The sequence below is a fragment of the Stegostoma tigrinum genome, chromosome 33 (genome assembly GCF_030684315.1).
Source record: "Stegostoma tigrinum isolate sSteTig4 chromosome 33, sSteTig4.hap1, whole genome shotgun sequence".
In the NCBI taxonomy this organism is placed as follows: domain Eukaryota; kingdom Metazoa; phylum Chordata; class Chondrichthyes; order Orectolobiformes; family Stegostomatidae; genus Stegostoma; species Stegostoma tigrinum.
The window spans coordinates 8,976,759-8,998,309 of record NC_081386.1 but is presented as its reverse complement, the minus strand read 5'-3'; the positions used below and the strand labels follow the sequence as shown (position 1 = coordinate 8,998,309).

General features: G+C 42.7%; 1 protein-coding gene across 17 annotated transcripts in view; it reads right to left on the bottom strand.

The window, feature by feature from the left end:
• The window catches only part of sema4ba (sema domain, immunoglobulin domain (Ig), transmembrane domain (TM) and short cytoplasmic domain, (semaphorin) 4Ba), a 386,815-nt gene that overhangs the window by 45,108 nt on the left and 320,156 nt on the right, over positions 1 to 21,551 (bottom strand). For all 17 annotated transcript variants that reach the window (XM_048562773.2, XM_059639201.1, XM_048562774.2 and 14 more), the window contains 4 exons: positions 3,230 to 3,390; positions 680 to 742; positions 503 to 601; positions 293 to 404 (listed from right to left, as the gene is read on the bottom strand). In XM_048562773.2, the coding sequence (XP_048418730.2) occupies positions 293 to 404; positions 503 to 601; positions 680 to 742; positions 3,230 to 3,390 (435 nt within the window). The remainder of the gene's footprint in view (positions 1 to 292; positions 405 to 502; positions 602 to 679; positions 743 to 3,229; positions 3,391 to 21,551) is intronic.

Here is a 21,551-nt window from a genome sequence, read left to right as displayed (position 1 = left end):
ATAATTCTCTTTGCGTGGTGCACTGAATCCCTACATCATTTTCAACAGACCAAATCAGATCACTCAACATTCCAAACTCTAGAGAAAGAAAAGCTGGGAGAAACTTCTGGAACAGTCAGGTCCGCTGGCAGAAACAACATCTGATCAGCACAGCAATCCTTTACTGGATTAAGATGTATGCTCCAACCAGCAACCCTGTAATCTGACAGTTAACTGGCTCAGGATACCATCTCATTTTCAGAGTTATAATCATATAGTGGGTAACCACCAATGAAAACCAGCTTTTACCCACCAACCATAATTGCAGTCGACTTATAGGTCGGGTCAAAGGGACAGCGGCCTTTTCCATCTTCTGTTAAGTGTTTACCAAATGGACTTTTTGCCAGAGAGAAGTTTGTGATATGCTACGAGGAAAAGATAAGATGTTACACCTTGTGCTTGTGCAATTAATTGGCAATAGTTTAATTCTTAACATCCCAAAGATGGCAGTGTCAACACTTACGATGTAGGCACAGGTGGGGCTGAAAGCGTAAGTCCCACAAACATAAACGTGTGTACTGTTCACCTGAAGGAGGATTTTAATGTAGTTGAAGCAATCACTCTGAAACAAGAGAAACCTGTTAGAACCTATCACTCGCCATTGCTCTTAAATGTATCTCAACGGTTAATTTCCACCTACCGATAGGCTCTTCCCCTTAAAGTGACATTCGTTCCTCTTCTGCTCTGGGACTTCCCAAACCACCTGTAAAGGGATATTTGGATTTATTTCAAGATCTTGCACTAACATCCGTTAAACAACCAATAATCCATGTTGACTCTTTACTCTCACCAACTTGTCTTTGGCTAGAGAGCTGTTGAAGGGAGGGAATGCACAGTTCATGACTTCAGCAGTAGGAAGCACTAATAATCTATTGACAATTCGGGTACAGAAACTCACTGTTAACAGATATCAGGTTTGGTGACTTTAAGTCCATATTATATAGCTCACAACGTCCAGAAAATGGCTCGGTCCAATGCTCTGTCAGATCTTCTCCAGGCATCCTTTGCATGCAAAGACATTTGGCCCCCTCATTTCCATAACAGAGGTGTCTAGAAGATAGCCCATCTCATATTAGGCCAGTTCAAAGCAAATTGGTCCACTCTCAACCCTCAATATGGGGCTGGCTAGAGTAAGGTACAGATTGATGCCAATGACGTGGGTTTAATCCCTGTCCTGGTGTGGTAGTTCATCTATACTTACCTTCTTTTGTTGTCCCATGTGCAGTGGTGCTCTTTAAGTTACATAACCAGTTCTCTCTCTCTCTGTCTCTCTCTTTCTCTCTCTCTAACAACGGCAGAAGCTTTTGGTTCCTCATGGGCTATCGCTGAACAGCAATATCTTTATCTAACTGCAACCCCATCTTGAACAGGACCCTTTAAGCAGCCGAGTTAGCCTTCATGAATCAACTGAAGCGAGCAATACTTCACTCAAGGACTGTTGAGAGCATTAAAAAAAGGGCAGTAGTCGTCCATTCAGCCCTTCAGATTTGCTGTGCTGTTGGATGACTTCAAGGTTGATCTTGTAACTGAGGCTTGATCATGTGACCCAAAGCACATGATAGAAGGAATGAGTCCACGTTGGAGTACCGTTGTGGAATGAGGAGAAGGAGCCAATGACCACATGGCGTTTTGGCTGCCTCCTATTATAACAGGGAAGCCACCCTTTTCAACAGCACCTCATTAGTGGTTGGCAGTCACACAGCAGGATGCGCACAGTCTCTTCTTCAAAACGTTTCTAGATAGTTCCTATTCGAATGTTGGGAACTGTGAGAAATTTTATGACCACGGTTTGAACAATCTGTTAATGTAACTCCTTAAAAATCAGCTCATGCTCCCCCACAGTTGAGGTCCTACAGCAGAAAGTTTTTAGTCATTTACTGCAATAGTGCACTGATGCCATTAGTCACAATAAGCAGAATGATCAAAACCCCATTCAAGAGATTAAAACAAAGATATAAAACATTCAGTGCACAGAGGATCCCTCTGTACAATGTTAGAAACCAGTGAGGAAATGAATCTAACAAAGAATTGGAGAAATTGGACGCAATTCTCTGTCTTATGTTGCAAACCATCTCTCACTCTCCTTCACTGACACAATGGAAATGCCACTTGCATTATCAATCAGTGATTTACCCCTGTCCTTTTCTCAGAGTTAATACAATTTAGTGAATGGCTGATAATCTATGGCCTGTCTCCCTCAGTAAAAACGTACATTTCAACAAAACTCTCTGTACTTTGTATTTTTGTTCTTTGTTTTTAGAAAGTAATCTGTTGCCATTAAAACTGTTCAACGCCCTGATGACAGTTTTAGTGGAAATATTCGCTGTGGGGTACCAAGACTAAATTATTTTGATAACTGGATTAATGATGTTTCCAGGAAAGTGGCTTTATGAAACTTCAATGATAAATATTCAGTTTAGGATTGTTAGCAAGAACTCCTCACTGGCTCACCACACACAACTCTAGCTGACCTGCTAACGTTGACACCAGAAACCACATGACACCAGGTTACAGCCCATGCTAGGTTTGCTTAATACATCCTCATCAGTTGTGTGACCCTTTGACCTTTTACTTATAAATTCTGTGTTGTGTCTGCTTATTTCTCACTGCACCCGATGAAGGAGATACACTCTTAAAGCTTGTGTTTTCAAATAAACCTGTTGGACTATAACTTGGTGTTGTGTGATTTCTGACTTTGTCCACTCCAGTCGAACACTGGCACCTCCACATCGTATCCTCAACGCCAAATTGGATTGTTTCTGTCTGATCTGTGCCGAGGCTCCATCCAAATTGGGAGCCAGCAGAGTATTAGTCTTCACAGGCTTTGGGAAGCTGCTGTCCGTCACCATCTCAGAGAGAGGAGCCCAGCATTTAATGACAGATTCGGAGCCAGGGTAGTGGGAAATTTGATGAAATAATGCGGCTGAACCTTCTCTCTGTGACCCTGTGCCCTGTATCTGGATGTACGCTCTGACAGCTGACAGTGAGAGGTATTTTGATCATTCCCAATGGATTTCATCCACAGTCAAAATGCTCTTCGGCTTTGTGCCACAGCACTAATTGTCCATTAAATCCCAGAGGAATGACCTTTAAAAGAAATAACAAACAGCAGTAGCCAAATACAACAGCACTCATTTGCTCTGCATCAAGATAACTTCCCATCCCTTTTCAGACATAAAGAAGAATATACCTCATTTTTAAACTCATTGGGAGCAATATTAAAAATGTCCAAGGAGAAAATGGCATCTTTTGCACCAACGAAGAGCACTCTGTGTTCGGGACTGAGCAGCAGCTTTGTGTAGTTCTGCACTCCGTCTCGATGGAAATGTTTGACAGGTCTGTCTGTGCTATCTGAAAAAGAAGAAAGCCTCTGGATTAGAGCAAGTAGGAAAAGCCCTTCTTCCCAAAGCAGGATGGCAGCTGACAGCAACTCTAGCTCAAGTCGGTTGTGGATTTCTGGAAGGTTTACTTTAAATATGATTAAGGAAGTAATTTAGCAGGTCTGGCAGCATCTGTGGAAAGAAAGCAGATTTAACGGTCCAAGTCTCATGACCCTATTTCAGAACTGGGCTTGAATCATTAATTTCTGAAGAAGGGTCCTGACCCGAAACGTCAAGCTTTCCTGCTCCTCTGATGCTGCTTGGCCTGCTGTGTTCATCCAGCTTCACACCTTGTTACCTCAGATTCTCCAGCATCGGCAGCTCCTACTATCTCTTTGAATCATTAATTCTGCTTTTTCTCCAAGGATACTGCCAGGCCTGCTGAGTTTCTCCAGCAATTTCTGTGTTTGTCTCAGATCTTCAGCATCCACAGTTCTTTGATTTATCTGGGAGATGGTTACTAGTTTAAATATCTGCAGCTCAAATGCAGAGTACAACCTTGGAATGCCCACAGTACAGAAGGGGGCCATTCAACCCACTGTGTCTGTGCTAGTTCTCTGAAGGAAAAAGACATCTGGTGCCACTCCCCTGCCTTTAACCTGTAACTCTTTTGCCTTTTCAAATAATGACCCAATTCCCTTTTGAAAGCTTTAGTTGAACTAGCCTCCACCGTGTTCTCCGGCAGTGCATTCCAAATCCAAACCATTCCACGTATGGAAGAGTTTTCCCCAAGTCACCAATTGCTTCCTTTGCTAATTACCTTAAAACTCTGGTCCTCAAGCTTTCTATTGGTGGTTAACAATTTCTCTCTATCTGCTCAGTCTAGGCCCTTCAGGATTTTGTGCATCTCTATCAAATCTCCACTCAGCCACCTCTTTTCCAAAGAAAACAGTCCCAACCTCTCCAATCATCCTGTATAGAACTTAAGATCAAAATATTCACACATACGTGTCTATTTTTAAACAGATTCAGAGGAAAGGATTCAAACAGAAAGATTTTTCACCTTTGCAGTGTCTTATTGATTTGTAACATACAATTTTTGAGGACGCTGAAAATAGCTAACTGACCAGCTTGCTTTTTTTTATATTGGTTGCAGTCATCGGAGCAATGTTCGACTGGACACTGGGAGAATTCCCACTTTGTTTGAATGGGCTATCGGATTGCCATATCAACAGACGGAATATTAGTTTAACAGCTCATTTGAAAGATGGCACATCTGATAATGAAACACTCACGCATTACTGCATGAAAATTTCAGGCTAGATAATCCCCTTTGGCCCATGGATGAATGTCCAGTCATCCGACTCAATTATCACAGGACTGCCATGATTAAAATGGGCGACATTTTAGGCGTGAGATGTTCAAATCGGGACTCATTTACAATTCCACACTTTGGTTCAATGATCTATAATCCTTTAAACTCTTTCATGCCACAGGGTGGCACAGTGGTTAGCACTGCTGCCTCACAATGCCAGAGGCCAGGGCATGATTCCACCCTCAGGCTGTGTGGAGTCTGTGCAGGTGTGCTCTAGGTGTCCTGGTTGCCTCCCAAAGTCCAAAGATGTGCAGGTTAGGTGGATCGGCCGAACTAAATTGCCCATAGTGTCCAGGGATATGCATGGTTACAGGGGTAAGAGGTAGTGGGTCTAGGTGGGATGCTCTTCAGAGGGTCAGTGTAGACATGATGGGCTGAATGGCCTGCTTTTACACTGTAGGGATTCTATAACTGAACTGCCTTTCATTCTGTTTGTGCATGAGAGATAAGTTTAAAATAACCTTCATCAAATTCCACTACTTTAATATGAGGCAGATTCAATCATGAATCAAAAGAGAAGTGGATAATTATCTGAAGGGAAAGAAATTAGGATATTGAACCTGTTGATCTGGAAAAGGTAGGGGAGTGACACTGGGAGAGCTGTTCTTGCACAGAGCTGGGATGATGGGTCAAATAACCCTCTGCTTGGCTGTAGCCATCCCAGGGAACTCTAATTCCATGAAAACAACTTTAATTCAATGAATGAGCCATTTGGATACTCAGAAGTCTTCTCTGTAAAAATGTTACTGGGGAGGTCATGAATTTACATATTTACAAATTAGTACACATTCTACTCCAAATATCAGTTCCATCACTTTGTGGCGAACCAAATATTGATGTCTGTCAAGATGTCAAACTTGTACTGAAGTTCTGAAAGACACAGTAAACAATCGCCCTTGGATGTCATTGAATATGAACACCATAGGCTCAATACTCTGGGCACTGAAAAAAACACCAAAGGGAAGAGATTTTAATGAATATCATAAACTTATTAATTTTTCAAATACTTTTGTGCTTATTACTCACAGTGCAGACAGTGGAATTTTGAATAAAAAGTTACATTGCAGACATAAAACTGATTCAAGCAGGGAAGAGCATTGCAATAATCTTAGCACCTATTCTCAAGAAACGAGTTAATTGTATTTTCAGTGCAGAGGATCAATTCACACGCTTGGTCAGGATTCCAGTATGCTGACACAAAACTAAACTGCAAATTAATTTCAAGTGGTTAATAATTTAGCAACCTGATTTGTTTACATGCTACCATCAAATCCAATGACATTTCGCTGATATCTCATTACAGAGCTAGAGTCCGTGTCAATTATATTGAAAGTCACTAGTTCGTCCTGAGCTGGAGTATTGTCACCACACTTTAGGAAGGATACTGTAGCCTTGAAGATGGTGCTGAAATCACTGACCTGAAAGAAGCCAGGGATAAAGGACCTTAGCCATGGGGAGGTATTGGAGAATCTGAGATTATTCTCAGCGCAGAGATGGTTAAGAGGAGAATGGATGGACCTGTTCAAAATTATGAAGAATTTTGATGGAATTGATGGTTTTCCACTGGCGAGATACAAAGGAAGACCACCACCTGCAAGTTCCCTTTCAAGCCAATAACCATCCTGAGTTGGAAATATATTGCTGCTCTTGCTGTCGCTGGATTACGCATACAGCACATGACTAGCAGTTCAAGATGGCAGCTCACCGTCACCTTCTCAAGGGGCAACAAGGGATGGGCAATAAATGCAGGTCCGACCAGTAACACCTATGTCCCACAAGTGAATAAGAAAGAGAAAGATCAATAAAAAGAGATTATCGATTTGAAATTATTGTCTGAAGAATCAGAGAAGGGAGGATTTGATTCAGAGTTAGCAGGAACTGTAGATCCTGGAAAACCTGAGGTAACAAGGTGTAGCGCTGGATGAACACAGCAGGCCAAGCAGCATCAGAGGATCAGGAAAGCTGACGTTTCGGGCCTAGACCCTTCAGAAAAATGAAGAAGAAGGGCCTAGGCCCAAAACGTCAGCTTTCCTGCTCCTCTGATGCTGCTTCGCCTGCTGTGTTCATCCTGCTCTACACCTTGTTATCTTAGGAGAGGATGTGAGTTGGTTTTTATCTGCATACACTGACAAAAAGGAATGTGGAAACAGTTTCAAATCTTCAAACTGAATACGTGAAAAAGAAAAAAATCTGAAGGTATAGGGAAAGAGCGAGGCTAATTAGTAGCTCTTCTGAAGAGGTGGCACAGCTTAATATTCTTAACTGACCTATTCAGATATATCATGACAAACCACTGAATCAGGAGAATTTAGAACTCACGCCTTCTATGCTAGAGGTAAGGACTTTACCACTGTGCAACAAGAGCCCTCTAGCATAGGATTGATGGGTTAAATGGCCTCTTGCTCTGCTACCAAATTCTATTTCTAAAAAAAGTCCAAAATATGCAGTTAGAAAATGATCATTTCCATTAAATATTTTTGTTTCATTTCCTTCCGCTTTATAAGACCACATGCTCAATCAAAATAAAACACTCTTGGTTTCCTGGCAGGTTATTCAGGAATATGTTAAAAAAACATTGCTGTTTGAACAGTATTTCCCTTGAGCTTTCAGTTTGTGATAATGGATTCAGACTCAGAAGATGATGGGAGGAACTGACTGAGAGAATCTATCTGTGCTGACTATTTGCCTCTGGGACCTGGCTTTGAAGACCCAAAGGCTGAGATGAAATGGAAACCTCCTCTGGCTGCAGCAGTCGACGTGTAAAGAGGCTTGGCTGACCGCGGGTCCCCAGTGAAAAACATTCGGAATTCAGCGATAATTATCTGAAGGGAGCACTGGTTAGGAGTCAGGGAGGATCTTGCACTGACACAAGATTGCCTTTGTTAACGGCATACTTTGAACTTCAACTTATATTTGGAGAATAGCGAGGGGAGCATTTTTCTTCTTCTACACCATACTGTGACAATTCTAAAGTTCTGGAATTCTCTCCCTAAACTTCTCCGCCTCTTCACGTCTTTGCTCACATTCCCTCTTCCGGCTTTTGCGCTGTTCCTGAAATCCTAGCACGATGACAGGTCACCCATCTTAATGCTTTATTGTTAGGGGGCTGGCCGTCTCAAAATCTCATGTAACTCAGTATAGTCCATACAGACTGCCTCAGGACAAACCAACCTTGTACCTGGCTTATAGGCGTTAGAATCCTTAATTGGAAATTGTCGAACACCAGCCCCTTGACAGCTAGTTTCTCTCCTTTTGTTATACACCAGATTTCTGGATGGAAATGTGTATATGCATTACACCCGGCTGTCAATTGCACTCCCTTGGCAACAGTCTTCCCTCTAAACAACAAGGTTCTAGTCCCAACCCAATGCTGAAGACAAACACCACTGCAGACCTCTCTGCTCAACACCAAGAGAATGCTGTGCTTCTGAAGGTGCTATATGCTTGATTAAATATTAAGCAGCGATCAGATCTACCTCTCAGGTGGATGCAAAAAATCTTTTGATGAAGAGCAGAGATAATAAAGTGTAGGGCTGGAGGAACACAGCAGGCCCGGCAGCATCAGAGGAGCAGGCAAGTTGACGTTTCGGGTTGGGGCCCTTGATTTGATGAAGAGCATGGAGGTATCTATGGGAATAAAAGCAAAACACTGTGGATGCTGGAGATCTGAAATAAAAACAAAATGCTAAAGAAACTCAGCAAGTCTGGCAGCATCTGTGGAGAGAGTTAAGGATTAGAGCTTCTTCTTCTTTGGAACTGAGTTATACACCATCACCTGGCCGATATTTATCCCTCAGTCGACATGAGGACAGCTGATTATCTGAGCGATTGCCACATTATTGTCTTTAGGAGCATGCTGTGCAGAAATAGCTGCCGTTTCCTGTACGATGCAACAAAGATTAGACTCGAAAATAGTTTGAGACCAGTGACTCTTCTTGAGAATCGTTCTGTTGATTGTGTTTTCTCTCATCTGCCAGATCTTTACATTTCTCCAGCACTTTCTGCTTCTCTTTGTTTCAGATATCCTGCATCCACAGTTCACTATTTTACTCAAAGATAAATGCATTGGCTGTAAAGTGGGCATGGGAAGTGCTATTTCAACGCAAGCCTTTTCTTCCCCCTTTGTTGGGATCTTGCCAGGCCCAGTTATCTGATACATGGCTACTTTAAGGACAAGTTCATAGGCCAGGATGGTAATCTGTTTTCATTAACTGACTGTTAGATTCTTTATTAAACCCGTTTACTCACTATGGATAAATAGAAACATTATTTATAAATGCATGGTGAATTAGATATGGAGGTTGCCTCCTAATCATTTTAACAATTCACAATCTAACGTAATAATAAAATACATTTAACGAAGCGTCCATTTTCCTGGAGAGCTAACTGGTTTCTGGTACAGCAAAACAAGTGATGTCGGATGATCCATTATCAGCTCTCATGGAACAGTCTGAGCTGGGCTCCTCTCCAAATGCATGCCACTTGTGGTTTTTGTGGTACTGAGCTGCTGAGCTGTGGTTATAGATCGGAATCCCAGATTGGGACGGTGCTTTAATCTGCTGCTTGTCATCTGCCAACCAAGTGAGTGTTCAGCTATGTCAGTACCAAGCACAGCTGGTTATCAAGTGTGGCCTACAATCAAAAAGAAGCATGCAGTCAACCTGGGGTGGGGGTGGTTTCTGATGCTGCAACATAAACTGTAAATCTTGATCATCTTTTGAGTTCTGATGAAAGGGGATTGGCCTGACATGTTTTATTCTGCCAAGGTACTGCTTGTGCTGCCCGAGTATGGCCAGCATTTTCAGATGCTCTTTCAGATTTTCAGCCTCTGCTGTATTCTGTTTTGGGGATAAAAGCAGAATCCCTCCCACTTCAAAGTCATAATGATACAGAAGGACCCCACTGAGTCCGCGCCATGCAGTGTCTTGCCATGTCTCAAGTATTCTTGTTTTTGACAGCTGGTGGTACTTCAAGAAAATTCTATATTTGATGTCCAAGTTTGGGTGATAATATCAATGATGCATTTATTTAACATTCATGGTTTTCCCAAACGATGACGTCTGGGTCTTGTGTAAATCTGTTCAGTGGCTTGCTGGGCCACCCCAGTGGATGCTAAGGCACCATCTGTCATTATTGTCAGATGACAGTGCAGACCAGGAGCCAGGGATTCAGTACAGCAGGAGTTACCATCTCCTGTGGGCTCAGTGAAATATGGAGGTGTGTCTAAGATTAGGCACATTGCAGATGTGACTGCTCCTTGGCAGCAGTAGGGTTCCACCTTAAAAAATTGGATTTCCTTTTCACTGGAGTAACATTGTTAGAAGAACACGGTAGACAAAGGAACAAAAGGAAGCCATTGAGCCCCTCAAGCCTGTACTGCCATGAAGTGAAATCATAGCCAATCTGTCATCCAAGTCCATTCACCTGACTTGGTTCCAGATCCTTAGGGGAAATTGCTTCACCTGGAGAGTGATGGGCCTGTGGAATTCTCTGTCTCAGAAAGCCAAAACGTTGAATATAGCTTGACAAAACTGAGTGTTGACTAAAGTAATGGCACAGAAAGGATTAATGTACTTGTTACATTGTCTCCACCCATTTTCTACTGATTTCATACACAGTCTGGGAGGCGGAAACAAAGTATTTCTATTCCAGCTTTCAGAGGGAGCAGATGTATCTGTACCAAGCCCCTGAAGAGTGAACAATTATGCCTAAACAAATCTATTTGTAATTATTGCTATCATGCAATTCAGTTCTTATTATCTAAGATCAGTGCCTCCTCTCTGTAAACACTTTAGAATGGGGTATCTTCTATGATTTATCACTAGATAGGCTTAAGACCAAGGAGGGCTGCTGTCAGCTACCTACCTCTAACAACTCTGAGCCAATACCACATACTATTAGAGGTGGCAAATACCACAAGGTGTCATCTGGGAAGTTATCACTGTGAGGACCCTCGAAGCATCAACAATAGCACAGGACCCAATGCTGATGGGGAGATTAGTGAACCTTCCTGTCAGCCCAAACAATAGTGGGGGCAGCTCCTATACAGGCAAGACTGACCGTTACTCCCCACAATCTCATGGACTTCGGCAGCCGCAGCATTTTGTTATCCGCTGCAGAAATTTCTGCAAATAAAATCCATTAAATTATATTTAATATGGAGGATTGATTCCTTATTTTTGTAAGAATACTTGCTACACTGAGATTCAAGGATCTTTGTATTTCCCTCTACGGCATTGGATCCTTTTGCCAGATATTACAGTTCACCCACACTAGAATATCAACTTATTACTTGTATTGAACCAACAATCTTCAAACTCTGGATCAGGGAGCTATACACTGAGCCACAGCTGACATCAAATGAGATTGTGGTATCCTGGGAATTATAGATCATGAGTCACTCTAAGTACTTTAGCTCAGAAGTGATAAATCTGGGGAAAATGTTAACTTCAAATACCAGGTTTTGAGACTCACATTAAATAGAATTCAGCAGGTTCACAACGATTCTCACCAATTTTTATAGATGCACCACAGAAAGCATCCTATCTGGATGCATCGCAGAGTGGTATGGCAACAGCTCTTCCCAAAATTGCAAGAAATTACAGAGTCGTGAATGCAGTCCCATCCATCACAGAACCCAGCCTTCCTTCCGCTGACTCCATCTATACTTCCCTTTGCCTCAGCAAAGTAGCCAACATACTCAAAGACCCTTCCCACTTTAGTTGCATTCTCCTCCACCCTTTTCCATTTGACTGAAGATAATAATAGTTTGAAAACACATACCAACAGATTCAAGAACAGCTTCTTCCCCACTGTTCTCAGACTTACAAATGGACTTCTCTTTTATTCGAGTTGAACTTTCTTTGCACCTTCTCTGTTGCTGTAACACTATATTCTGTACTCTGATATTATCCTGATGTACTTATGCAAGGTATGATTTGCATGGATAACACGCAAAACAATACTTTTAACTGTATCTCAGTATGTGACAATAATAAATCATATCAAATACTTTCACAAAAATAGAAGTTGCGGGAAAAGCTCAGTAGCTTTGGTATCTGTGAAGAAAAAATGAGAGTTAACATTTCGGGTCTGGTGTTCTGAGGAAGGGTACAGGCTCCGAAATGTTAACTCTGACTTTTTTGTTCATAGATGCTGCCAGACCTGCTGAGCTTTTCTAGCAACTTCTGTTTTTGTTCCTGATTTACAGCATCCCAGTTCTTTGGGTTTTTACTTTGACTAAGATGGTTGAAGATACAAAGTGAAACAATTTTGTTATATTTGATTGAATTATTGTTAAACAATTAACTGTTTAGAGTTAAAAATATCATTGTGGGGTTTATGATAAACTAACTAAGTGGAAAAAGTTGATGAATTCTTTTAAAAATGTGGATTTGCATTTCACGTTCTTTTGTTTCTCCAATCTCCTGATCAGTAAAGACCTTTCTTCAATTAAAAAAAATCAAATTTGATCATTTTATAGTGAGTACCCTCACTTTCAATATTTGTGTTCCACCTGCCACCTTAGTTTTGACATCTCGTATGTGCAAGACAAGAGAATAAGACAGAAAAATTGAAACTGAGGTCAAAGGGATTGCTGTTCTACCTGCAACAATATATAGGGCTAATGAATTGCCCATGGCCTGTGTAGAATGAGCCACTAGCCACTTGACCTGGTCCTCATTGATCTGTCACAACTGTATCTATTTATGATTGTATTATTAGGAGTATACATTGTAGAGATGAAGTTTCATCTTTACCTGAATGCCTAGTGCATTATGTTATTTACATCCTTAACTATGTGATAGAACAAGTCTTTTGCAGCCAGGCTACCACTTTCATGGTTGTAGATGGGGTTTGGGAGGTGACCACTCCTCAGGACATCCTGCATCTCATTTTGAACTTTAGGGGTCTTTGTTCTGATTGTTGGTTGTGGGATTACTAAGCTCCACCACATTTTCATGCCACCATTTAATATGCTATGTTGTAGTTTCACTGAGTTGGCAGTTTGTTTTTGGATATGTCTGGTGTTGTCTCTGACATGTTCTCCTGCACTCCCTGTTGAACCAAGAATCAATGGTAATGTTAGAGAGTGGCATATGACAGTCCATGAGATTACAGATTGCGATCAAATATAATTCTGCTGCAGCAGATGCCTTGTGGATGCCTGGTGTGGAATTGCTAGATTTGTTCTGAAGCTATCCCATTTGGTACAGTAGTCATGCCACTGAAAGGATAGCTAATATGTTTAGTGTGAAGACGGAAGCTCATCCCTAGTTGGCACTGATGGTCATTTTGAGGGCATGGTCAGGATTAACCTGATAAACCAGGATGTGACAGATGTGAAAAGAACAGAACATACTGGCTATACCAGTCTTACATAAGGAATGGGCAGATAATTAATTCTGGAGTAACATGGTTACGAACCAGAGATAATGGGAACTGCAGATGCTGAAGAATCCGAGATAACAAGGTGTGGAGCAGGATGAACACAGCAGACCAAGCAGCATCTTAGGAGCACAAAAGCTGACGTTTCGGGTTACCAACCAGCTGGGATTATCCAATGACAGCATAAACGTCTGGATACTGCAAGAAACTTTGAGGAAAGACCGTCACAGAAGTTGTGTTTCATTTTCTTTGAATACCTTCATGACTTTGTTGTAATCTAAATGGATGTTGTAGGAGGGCGCAGGGCTGCTGGAAGTGGATGGCTATGTTCTGAGGTATTCGGAATAAATGCAGAGTTGACACCCTATACAGCATAGGTAATTTACTGGTCAGGTACCATTTCACAGGTAAACTAGGTGGTGTCACCTAGGATAGAGCTTGAAAGCATTTCAATTTCACGCTGAAAAGAAAGTGTCCTCTTGAACTGTAAATGGAGCAAACCTGCAGGCCAGCACTGCATGATGAAACCCTTTGTGCAGAAACCATTCAACTGTACTGTGCTCCAATCTTTGTGAGAAAGCTTTCAGTTACTGGAGCTGTCCTTAAGCCAATACATTCAGCTCTTTCCATCCTTGGGTGGATTAACCGATCAGTCACCAGGTTTTCAATCACATTTCCTGTAAGTCTGGAACATATATTTTATTCAGCTGCCCAGACACATTGAGATATACCTCTGGGGAAATGGGACTTGAATCCAGAGTTTAAGGCCTGAGGTAGTGACACTACCAATTTGCTTCAAAAGCTTTCAGTCTGGTATTTAACAGAACAATCTGTGCCACTAATTGGGCTTTAATCAGACTTGTTCTTGTAAACTTTACAGCATTAGCACTCAAGCAAGATTAATTTTGCTATCTTTGAATTAGTATAAACAATTTATTCTGCAGAGTTTCATTTCTGCTTATGCTCCATGCTGTTTAACTAACATTCATTCGGCAATTGAACCTCAAACATGACAAAACAGCAGCAAACGTTTTCAGGAGACCAGCCAATTACACAGAGGCAGATTTTCTCTAATTGCTTCTTGTTGAATGAATTGCTCTTTGGGGTAGAAATGGATAAAACTTTGGAGGAGGGTGGGAGAATTCTTTGTGCTTTCAAGCCACTGTCGTCATGGTTACCAGCACGGAATAGGCTTGTTTGACTCAATTATGAATCCAATCTCATTTCGGCTGAAATAGGTTCAGGTGTACTGAGAAAAAATGCTTTAAATGATTCACTTGTGACACATGGCTGTAGTTCATGCAGGTAGATTGAGCAATGGCTTACAACTTCTCGGTTCAATTCAGTGTTGTGGATGCTGTGGTCAGACAGTGCTCAGCAGGGTTTCTGTTATGTATAACAGGCATCCAATAGGTTAGCCACTAACCCAGGAGAGGAATTTAATCCTAAAATTAAGGGTGGATTGGGGTCAGATGGGAGGTTGAAAGAAAGGTGGGTTGTTAAGTTCCAAGAAATTTGTTTCCTTTCCAAAATGCATCAATTGCTGGATTTAACTGAAGTTGGAATATGTTAAATATGACAGTGAGCCAAACAGCTAGTGAGGAAACACTGGCCTAGCAGTGAAGCACTGAGGTTAGGGTCAGACACTGAGGGGCTGCTGCACTGTCATTGTTTGGTGACATGTCCAACTTATAAGTCATCTACTTTCTCAGATTAATGGTAAAGATCCCATGGCTCAACTTCAAAGGAGAACAAATCAGCTTTCTTCCTGGTGTTCTGGTCAATATTTATTCACAAATCAGCATTACAAAAACAGACCATTAGATTATTACTGTACTGGTGCTGGTGGGAGCAAATTGGCAGTCATGTCTCCTGCATTAAAACAATGACTACAGTTTTGAAACATGTATTTGGTTGTAAAGTGCACTCGAACTTGCCTCTGGAGTAGGTGGGACTTAATTGAACATGGCTGGCTGGGCCATTTCTGGGGCAATCAAGAGTCAACCACATTACTGTGGGTCTGGAGTCATGTGTAGACCAGGCCAGGTGTTGATGGTAGATTTCCTTCCCTTGAAACCAAGAACCCATACAGAATTTTATGTCAATTCCATAGTGTTACAGTCATCATTACTGATGCTAGCATTCTATCCTGCACTTATTTAATTAACTGAATATAAATTGCCCCAGCTGCTGTAATGGGATTTGAATTTATGACTCTGGATCAGTCCCCTGGAAATTGAGCTGCCTCATGGCTGGACACGCCAGTGTTGCTCATGATCCAGCCATGGAAGTTTATGTCAGAAGGAGTGCAAGTAAGCAGACCAGTTAATAGACTGGTAGCAAGTGATCACACACTTTGCAAGATGCAGACCAGGCCCAGGAAGTGCATTGTACAGATACAAGGTAGACCCTGTAGCAATTACACAGATAGGGGGTTAGTGAGAAAACTTTGCTAAGTGCCAGAATAATAATTGAAAACAGATACAATCTGAGCATCAACAAGGGAGAACTAGATAATTAAACTGTAATTACTTCCAATAGCCTTGACTATTAAGTAAGACATTGTGTGACTCTGCCTGTCAATTGTAATTCTGTCACAAGAAACTACATGTATAAAGGATGGTAATTATTTCAATTTGATTTTCCACTGATTTAATCTGCCAATTTGGTTTGGAATATATTAGCAACATAAAACAGAGTAGGTAATTCAGCCAATCAAGCCTGCTCCACCATGTAAACTATATGGTCATTATTTGTTTTTGAGGGCTTGCTATGTGAAAATTGGCTGTCACCTTTTCTATGTTACAACTGTAACTGCCAAAACTACTTAAATTGTTGTAAGAAACAACAGTGTGGAGCTGGAGGAACAAAGCAGATCAGACAGCATCAGAAAAGTTGATGTTTTGGGTTGGGACCCTTCTCTGGAAATGGGGAGGAGCAAGGGAGCTCAGAAATAGAGAGAGGGGTGGGGATAGGAAAGGCAGGTAGGATGGTAATAGATGAGCGCAGGTAGGGAGTGATGGAGATTGGTCAATGAGGTGGGAGGGGCAGATGAGTGGGAGAGAAGATGTACAAGTTGTGTCAGGCCAAGGAAGTGGGAATGAGAGGGAGTGGTGGTCATGGGATGAGGCTGGGGAAGGGGAGATTTTGAAACTGATAAAGTCTGCATTTAGGGGATTGGGCTATAGGCTCCTGAGGCAGAATGTGAGATGCTGCTCCTCCAGTTTCCAGGTGGTGTCATTGTGACAGCGAAGGAGGTCCAGGATGGACATATCACCCAGGGAGTGGGAGAGAGGTTTGTGACTAAGAGATGCTCTACAAAAATGCTTTCTGAGCCTCTGCTTGGTCTTACTGATGTAGAAGATGCTACATTGCAAGGAGCAGATGCAGTAGACCATGTTGATGGATGTGCAGGTGAACCTGTGCTGAATGTGGAAGGTTTGTTGTGCCTTGATTGGAGGTGAGAGGGGTGGTGTAGGGGCAGGTGTAGCACTTCATGCAGTTGCAGGGAAAGGTGCTGAGGTCAGTGGGGTGTTTGGAATGGACAAGGGAGTCATGGAGAGAGTGGTCTCCACAAAAGGCAGATAGAGATGGGAAGGGAAATATATCTTTGGTTGTGGGGTTGGGTAGTAGGTGGCAAGAGTGGTAGAGAATGTTATGTTGAATGGGATGGTCCTGATCTGAAATGTCAACTTTCCTGCTCCTCTAACACTGCCTGTGTTCCTCCAGCTCCATACTGTGTTCTCTGTGACTCCAGCATCTGCTGTTCTTACTATCTCCCTTCAATTGTTGTAAAGTGCTTTTGGGTGTCCAGAAATTGAGAGGCACTATAATGGAAAAGCAAGTCAATTAGCCCAGGGTAAATCTATACCATTATATCCCTTAACATTTTTATCTAATATGAATGTATTGATTTCATTGTTAGGAATGTAGTATTTTACACTTGTCTGGTGCAAGAAGCAAAGTTTTGACACCATGTCTCTCTTTTCAGCCAATGAAGTGAATGTATTGATGTATCTTCCTTGATTAGAGAAAGGGTTTCCAGGTTTCCACAATTCTCCACTTAGAGCAGAACAAGCTGCACTAGAGAAGAGGGACGCAGAACTTTCCAATAGCATTGTGTCATGGATGGGACACCTACAGGAGGCTGAAGGGTTACAGACTCTTCATTCAGGCTCATGCCATACACAAAATAAGTGTTACAATTCAGTGTTCATTTGTACTGTTACTATGTTGCAAATAAAATTGAATTCCAATGAATGGTGCTAAGAAAGCACTTAAACAACACCGAACACAGTAACAGGATGTGCCAGAGTCTGTTCAAACCAGTAAGTTAACTTTAAAGTGTGGGAAAACACGATTCACACAGCAAGCTCTGGCAACGGCAATGTAATAATGTGACTGTGTTGTTTCAGTGGTGTTGATTAAGGTTTAAATATTGACAAGGACACTATGGAGAACTCTCTTCAAAATTGTGCCATTGACTCCTCTACCCTCCCCATATAGAGGAGAAACTTAGATTTAATTTCTCATTTGAAGTATGATCCCTCTGGCAGTCTGGCACTCCATCTGTGCTATGCTGTGGGGTGGCAACAAATGCTCACATGGGGCTGGCTCTGGTATGTGACTTTGGCCTTATGATGTAAATATGTAAACCATTGACACAGGGCCTACAGCCCTCTCGCTTGAAGCTCTTCAGAATGTATTTGAAGTGATGCAGAAAACAGCTTCTTTGCCCTCCTAGTTTTCAAATTCCTCACCTTTTATGAATGAGAGAAAAGCCATTAGCTGTTGTCAATCAGGAGAAACAAGTGTGAGGGCTCAGTGCAGTGAGGCTCTTGCTGAAAGTATGGACTGTCTGTCCCTGAAGATGGTAACAATGAAATCAGGGAATATAAGGGATCAATCAAGCAGCAGTGCAAATCTTATGCCTTGAATCTTCTTCATGTAAGAACTTCAAGCTGCTGTCAGATGAAAGCTGCAGTTTTATTTGTGAAGCTGTTAGGTTGGGCTTGGTTTCCATGGCAGTGTATAACATACAGGAGGGTTCCACATTGCACATTTTCCATATATACAATATATGAGGCAATGAGCTTCAAATAAATCACAAAAATAGTTTCTCAATTTTCATTTCAGGTAAAGCCTCCACAGAGCTGAACCAAGTGGAAAATTAAACCACGGAAAGTTACAGTGGCTACGAAAGCTGAGAATTTAGAGGTGTTTAAATGCAACAATGCCTTTAAGTTGAGATTTTGCAGACCATGGACCTATACAGCTCATAGAGATCGTAGAATCAAAATCACAGAATTCCTATACTGTCGAAGCAGGCTATTTGGCCCATCAAGTCCACACTGATCCTGTGAAGAACATCCCATCCAGTCCCAAACCCCCTACCCTAACCCTTGCCTGTCACTTCCACATCTCACGAAAATTGGGCTAGTTGCTGCTGAGCTTTTACAGTGATTTTCCTGTCTTATTAAATCTTTGTTCCTCTCCTGAGAAAGCAGCTTATTTTATTGTAAGCCCAGCTAGAGAGTGAATGTCTTACACTGCATTTCCAATGGCTGATCCACCTAGCTTGCATATCCCTGGACATGGGCAATTTAGCATGGCCAATCCACCTGACCCGCACATTTTTGGGCTGAGGGAGAGAAGTGGAACACCTGAAGGGAAATCCATGCAGACATAAGGAGAATGTGCAAGCTCCACACAGACATCTAACCTGGGTTCCTAGTGCTGCAAGGCAGCAGCGTGAACCATTGAGCTACCACACCGCCTCAGTATGGGCAGGAAGGATCAGCGAGGGCCAGTGTGGTTTGGAGTGGGATGATGAACAAGCAGCAGAATCTTGGGAGAAGCTGAGGTTTACAGAGCTTGTAATGTAGGAGATCAACCTGGAGAGCACATTAGCAACTAAACCTGGTGGAGGTGCAAGTGAAACCTGGACAGAGGCTGGGGAGATGTTCCACAGGTAGGACTGGGTGGTGCTTGGAGACAACATGGGGTTAGATGATCAGTTTGAGATCAAATAAGGCATCCAAGCTGGGAACAGTCAGACTCCACCTGAGAGAGGGCACAATTCAATGCCAGGTGAATTTGAAGGTAGAGTAGGGCTTTTAATTGGATGGGAGGATGCTGAGTAGGGTTGCCACTATCTTCTCCCGGAAGTCCTGTGGGTGGTCCGATCACCTCATTACAAATTAATGCCCACTTCCAGGTCTCATCCTGCTGTCACAGGTATTCAAGCTGCCACAGGGGTGAGGGTGGATGAGGGCAAGGTTGGATCTGCGTCGCTCTCTGAAAATGAGTATGGGACTGAGAATTGAAATCATGGTTAGCGTGGATCTGGCTAGATGTGTGCAAGTGTGGGTGCTGGAACTGGAAATGGAAAACAGTGTGGTTAACTGTGATGAGGGCAAGGTGGATAGAGAGGCACAGTGGCTGGGGACGAGCACTTGGGAGGCACCAGAGAGAGATCAGGATTACTGAGTTGGGGAGCGGTGAGATTGGAGGGAGATTTGGTTAAATAGGACCAGAGTGACGAAGCAGAGTTCATGAAATGGAGCACAAAATCGACGTTCCTACACAGTATTCCAAGATTCCACGAAGTTACATAAACATAGAACAATACAGCGCAGAACAGGCCCTTCGGCCCTCGCTGTTGCGCCAATCTGTAATGTTGCGGCAGGGTGGCTCAGTGGTTAGCACTGTAGCCTCACAGCGCCAGGGACCCAGGTTCGATTCCAGCCTCGGGTAACTGTCTGTGTGGAGTTTGCACATTCTCCCCGTGTCTGCGCGAGTTTCCTCCGGGACCTCTGGTTTCCTCCCACGGTCCAAAGATTTGCAGGCTAGGTGGATCGGCCATGCTAAATTGCCCATAGTGTTCAGGGTTGTGTGGGTTATAGGGGGATAGGTCTGGGTGGGATGCTTCAAGCGGCGGTGTGGTTGTGTTGGCCTGAAGGGCCTGTTTCCACACTGGAGGGAATCTAATCTAATTTAAGCCCATCCCCCTACACTATCCCATCATCATGAATATTCTTATCCAAGGACTGCTTAAATGCCCCTAATGTGGCTGAGTTAACTACACTGGCAGGCAGGGCATTCCACGCCCTTACCACTCTCTGAGTAAAGAACCTGCCTCTGACATCTGTCTTAAATCTATCACCTCTCAATTTGTAGCTATGCCCCCTCGTACAAGCCAACGTCATCATCCTAGGAAAAAGATTCTCACTGTCCACCCTATCTAATCCTCTGATCATCCTGTAGGTCTCTATTAAATCCCCTATTAGCCGCCGCCTTTCCAATGAGAACAGACCCAAGACCCTCAGCCTTCGCTCTAGACCAGGCAACATCCTGGTAAATCTCCTCTGCACCTTTTCCAATGCTTCCACATCCTTCCTGTAATGGGGTGACCAGAACTGCACACAATATTCCAAGTGAGGCCGCACTAGCGTTTTGTACAGTTGCAGCATGACATCACAGCTCCGGAACTCAATCCCTCTACCAATAAAGCCTAACACACCGTATGCCTTCTTAACAGCACTATCAACCTGGGTGGCAACTTTCAGGGATCTATGTACATGGACACCAAGATCCCTCTGCACATCCCCACTACCAAGAATCTTTCCATTGACCCAGTATTCTGCTTCCTATTTTTCTTCCCGAAGTGAATTACTTTGAAGAATAGCTGGTAAATCCACCTCAGAGTTCAGACCAATGCATGAATCTCAGACAACATTGCTAAAAATAACAGATTTGCTGATCATTGCAGTTTGTCAAGCCCTGATGTCATGCTGCAACTGTACAAAACGCTAGTGCAGCCTCACCTGGAATATTGCGTACAGTTCTGGTCACCCCATTACAGGAAGGATGGAGAAGCATTGGAAAAGGTGCAGGGGAGATTCACCAGGATGTTGCCTGGTCTAGAGCGAAGGCCTTATGAAGAAAGGCTGAGGGACTTGGGTCTGTTCTCATTGGAGAGAAGAAGGCTAAGAGGGGATTTAATAGAGACATACAAGATGATCAGAGGTTTAGATACGGTGGACAGTGAGAGGTTTTTTCCGAGGATGATGACGTCGGCTTGTACAAGGGGGCATAGCTACAAATTAAGGGGTGATAGATTTGAGATGGATGTCAGAGGCAGGTTCTTTACTCAGAGAGTGGCAAGGGCGTGGAATGTCCTGCCTGCCAATGTAGTTAACTCAGCAACATTAGGGGCATTTAAGCTGGGCAAAGATTGGCAATCATACTATGTGCATCACAACAGTGAGTACAATTCAAAAGTACTTCAGCTGCTGTAAAGCACTTTGAGACATCTCAAGGCAGTCAGAAGTATATGAATGCAAACTCTTTACTCTCTCACGGAAGAGAACATGAAGGCCCTTGTGTCTGAATAATCAAGAAGCTTTTTGAGTTGTGTACATGCTGTA